General features: G+C 52.5%; 1 protein-coding gene across 2 annotated transcripts in view; it reads left to right on the plus strand.

Annotated features, from left to right (window-relative positions):
- Positions 1-5,000, plus strand: part of LOC143301914 (calexcitin-2-like) — a 17,813-nt gene that overhangs the window by 4,578 nt on the left and 8,235 nt on the right. For both annotated transcript variants that reach the window (XM_076616356.1, XM_076616357.1), the window contains exon 3: positions 375-427. In XM_076616356.1, coding sequence (XP_076472471.1) covers positions 375-427 — 53 coding nt within the window. The remainder of the gene's footprint in view (positions 1-374; positions 428-5,000) is intronic.

Below are 5,000 nucleotides of genomic sequence, written 5' to 3' on the forward strand. Positions count from 1 at the left end.
CGATGACGATGGCCGCGACGACGACGACATTGATAATGTCAATCAGGGAAAAAAAAATAGAACAAAAAAAATCACGATAATAACCCTGTCGTTAACAGATTAGTCATCGTTTTTGTATGTATGCCGTATGATGTTACTGAACAGAAGGCTTAATGCTACAGTATGTTTCAGTCCAGTGACTGATTGGTTGATGGGTTCACTGATTGGTGGATTGATTGAGCGAGTGATTGAAAGATTGGCCTGTTATTTGATCAGTTCATCTGTTCATTTATCGATCTAGATAGACAGACAATGGACACATCGATAAATAAGTCTGTTCATGTGTTTGACAAATATAACAACAACAACAACAACAAAACACGAATTATTTCCAGATGTCAACAAGAACGGAACGCTGGAATGGAAGGACTTTGAAATGGCGCGGCAGGTCTCATCACCACTGACCTCTCTCATCTCTCGCTTTGTCTTTCTCTGAGTCTGTCTGTCTGTCTGTCTATATATCTGTGTGCCATAGCCTAGCAAGCTGGGACGGTGACAGTGAGGTCCTCAGGTCGTAGGTTTTATATCAGACTGTCCTTGTCCTAGCCTCTGGCTCAAAAACCTTCCTCGGAGGCACGGGGGCGCGGCTACTGAAAGTCAGGACATGGCCATGGACCCAGGGTCAATGCATGTCGAGACTGTCCTGCATTCCTTAGCACTTCATGGGTTTTACTTCAGACTTTTCCTTGTCTTAGATGGACTGCCTTCCCGGGCTGTCGAGCTCCATCTGCCCGCATGTGACAGGTAGCACAGGGTTACATGGTACCTGTGGCAGGTAGAGACCTGACCTGACCTGACCACGGGTGTAAAGGGTGGGGCCAGTACTGCGCACACTGCACTCCACCTAAAAATTCCATTGCGCAGGCTTGAAGGACACGTCCACGTCCGCGCCACCAACTATTCCAAGCCCTGTAGCGATGGGAAAGGGGCGAAAACGGCAGGTGGAAGATGTCACTGGAAGCCGCAGTTCCAATCCTGCATGCAGGCGGTTCAGGATATTGGTCGCCTGATTGTTGACCCGGAGGTGACAGCATCACTCGGCAGCACCCTGAACGACCAAGCAGCCTTTTCTAGGGACAGCACTGCTTGCTCCACACGGAGAGGGGCCTAGAAAAGGTGGTCCAAACAAATGCTCATCTCCATACCCCCCAGTTGGCTAGCCGCGGTCAACGGGCATCTCCAAACGCGGTCGAACAACAATAGAGAAGAAAAGGCCGGCACCTGCCTCACAATTAGGTGCAAAAGGACTAAAGGTAGCATGCTGGAACATCCGAACCATGCGTGACTCTGCAGACAGCAACCACCCAGAAAGGCGTTCCGCTCTAGTCGCACACGAACTTCAGAGACTGAACATTGACATTGCTGCCGTCAGCGAAGTCCGCTTTGCAGGGAAAGGCAGCCTCCAGGAACACGGCGCTGGGTACACCCTCTACTGGTCAGGCAAGCCAGAGACCGAGAGACGCCTTTATGGCGTAGGCTTTATGGTCAGGAGCACCATTGCCTCCAAGCTTGAAAACCTGCCAACAGGACACTCAGACCGAATTATGTCCATGCGCCTCCCACTACGGAACAAACAGCATGCCACTCTGTTCAGCGTGTACGCTCCAACCCTCCAAGCGGACCCCACAGAAAAGGTCAAGTTTTACACTGATCTGTGCAACCTCGTTCAGAACACCCCTGCTGACGACAAGGTCATCATCCTTGGCGACTTCAATGCCAGAGTTGGCCAAGATTCAGAAGCCTGGAAAGGAGTCCTTGGCAAGCATGGCGTTGGTAATTGCAACGACAATGGGCGCCTTCTTCTCGAGTTCTGTGCAGAGCAGCAGTTTACCATCACCAACACCATTTTCCAGCAGAAGGACAGCCTGAAGACAACGTGGATGCATCCTCGGTCCAAACATTGGCACCTCATTGATTACATCCTGATGCGCCAGAGAGACGTACGAGACGTCCTACACACCCGAGTGATGCCCAGCGCGGAGTGTCATACTGACCACCGCCTCGTCCGCAGCAAGCTCAGGCTCCACTTCAAGCCCAAACCAAAGAAAGGAGGAGCTCCTAGGAAGAAATTCCAGGTCGGCAACTTTCAGTCAGCTGAAGTGAAAGCTGAATTCCAGGCGAAGCTTCAGGACAAACTTGAAGACCCCAGTTGCCCCACAGACCCCTCTCCAGAAGCACTATGGGCACAGCTGAAATCAGCCATCCTGCAGTCCTCTGAAGAAGTCCTAGGGTTCTCGTCGAAAAAGAACAAGGACTGGTTTGACGAAAACAACCAGGAGATCCAAGAATTGCTGGCGAAGAAGAGATCAGCCCACCAGGCTCACCTTGCACAACCGTCTTGTCCGGTGAAGAAAGCAACCTTCCGGCTCATATACAGCAACCTCCAGCGCAAGCTTCGTGAGATTAAAAATGGGTGGTGGACCAACCTGGCAGAGAGGGCTCAGCTTTGTGCAGACACTGGTGACTACCGGGGCTTATACGAAGCCTTGAAGGCGGTGTACGGTCCCTCATACCAGGTCCAGAGTCCTTTGCGCAGCGCAGACGGCCAGGCGCTCTTCACAGACAAGACGTCGATCCTGAACAGGTGGTCGGAACATTTCCAGGCCCTCTTCAGCGCCAACCGCACGGTTCAAGACTCGGCAATTCTCCGCATCCCACAACAGCCAGTGAAATTACAACTGGACGAGCTACCAACCCTAGAAGAGACTGTCAAGGCCATTGAACAGCTGAAATGTGGCAAGGCAGCAGGGGTTGACGGAATTCCGCCGGAGGCGTGGAAGAATGGAGGCCCAGCACTACACTCCAAACTCCACAACCTCTTTGTCTGCTGCTGGGAGCAAGGCAAACTACCACAGGACCTCCGTGACGCAGTCATCATCACCCTGTATAAAAACAAGGGAGAAAAGTCGGACTGCTCCAACTACAGGGGGATAACTCTGCTCTCCATCGCAGGCAAGATCCTCGCCAGAGTCCTCCTAAATCGGCTGGTGCCTACTATCGCCGAAGAACATCTCCCAGAGAGTCAGTGTGGCTTTAGAGCCAGCAGAGGCACCACTGACATGGTCTTCGTTCTCAGACAGCTACAAGAAAAATGTCGGGAACAGAACAAAGGACTGTATGCGACATTCATCGATCTCACGAAAGCTTTCGACACCGTGAGCAGAAAAGGTCTGTGGGAGATCATGAAACGTCTAGGATGCCCCCCAAAATTCCTCAGCATGGTCATCCAACTACATGAGGAACAGCGTGGACAGGTCAGACACAGCAACGACCTTTCGGAGCCCTTCCCAATTGGAAATGGAGTGAAACAAGGTTGTGTCCTCGCGCCGACCCTCTTCACGATCTTCTTCAGCATGATGCTCCAACAAGCCACTGAAGATCTTGGCGACGACGACGGTATCTTCATCAGATACCGCACTGATGGCAGCCTATTCAACCTGAGGCGGCTACAGGCCCACACCAAGACACTGGAGCAACTCATCAGAGAGCTTCTGTTTGCCGACGATGCTGCCCTCGTCGCCCATACAGAAGCGGCCCTGCAGCGTATAACGTCCTGCTTCGCAGAGGCTGCGCAGCTCTTCGGCCTAGAAGTCAGTCTGAAAAAGACGGAAGTTCTCCACCAGCCTGCCCCACAGGAAGAATTCCACGCTCCTCACATCAACATCGGTGAGACAGAGCTGAAGTCGGTCCACCAGTTCAGCTACCTAGGCTGCACCATCTCGTCTGACGCCAAGATCGACAAGGAGATCGACAACAGACTTGCAAAGGCAAACAGCGCATTCGGCAGGCTGTACAAGAGAGTGTGGAACAACAAACACCTGAAGAAAGACACAAAGATCAGCGTGTACAGAGCTGTTGTACTGCCCACCCTGTTGTATGGTTCCGAAACCTGGGTCACCTACCGGCACCACATACGACTGCTTGATCGCTTCCACCAGCGCTGCCTTCGCACCATCCTCAGCATCCACTGGAGTGACTACATCACAAATGTCGAGGTCCTGGAGCAGGCAAAGACTATCAGCATCGAGGCAGTGCTGCTAAAGACCCAGCTACGTTGGGCAGGGCACGTGTCCAGGATGGAGGACCACCGCCTGCCCAAGATCGCGCTGTATGGCGAACTGTCCACTGGCCACCGTGACAGAGGAGCACCCAAGAAGAGATACAAAGACTCCTTGAAGAAAGCTCTCGGTGCCTGTCACATTGACCATCGCCAGTGGTCCGCAGTAGCCGCTGATCGAGAGACCTGGCGACGCACCATCCACCAAGCTGTCTCCTCCTTCGAAAACAACCGCAGGGCCAGCCTTGAGGACAAACGCAGAAGGAGGAAGAACCACGACGCTGCAGCCGCGAACCCAGACCAGACTTTCCCTTGCAACCGCTGCGGCCGACTCTGCTTTTCCCGCATTGGCCTTGTCAGCCATGAGCGTGCCTGCATCAGACGTGGACAACGCCCCTTCCTAGATCTTCGTCAGCGAAGCCAGGCCATGATATCTGTGTGTCTGTGTCACTGCCTGTCTCCGTGTCTCTCTATCTGTCTCTGACTCTCTCTCTCTCTCTTTCTTTCTCTCTCTATGTCTCTGTCTGTCTGTCTGTGTCTGTCTGTATGTCTGTCTGTCTGTCTGTCTGTCTCTGTCTCTCTCTCTCTCTCTCTCTCTCTCTCTCTCTCTCTCTTATCTCTTCTCTCTGTCTGTCTGTCTGTCTCTCTCTCTCTACTTGCCTCTCTGTCTGTCTGTCTGTCTTTTGTCTGTCTGTCTGTCTGTCTGTCTGTCTGTCTCTCTCTCTCTCTCTCTCTCTCTCTCTCTCTCTTATCTCTTCTCTCTGTCTGTCCGTCTGTCTCTCTCTCTCTAATTGCCTCTCTGTCTGTCTGTCTGTCTGTCTGTCTGTCTCTCCTTGCCTCTCTGTCTCCGTCTGTATGTCTGTCTGTCTGTCTGTCTGTCTGTCTCTGTCTCTCTCTCTCTCTC

Source organism: Babylonia areolata, chromosome 28, assembly GCF_041734735.1.
Source record: "Babylonia areolata isolate BAREFJ2019XMU chromosome 28, ASM4173473v1, whole genome shotgun sequence".
Lineage (NCBI taxonomy): Eukaryota > Metazoa > Mollusca > Gastropoda > Neogastropoda > Buccinidae > Babylonia > Babylonia areolata.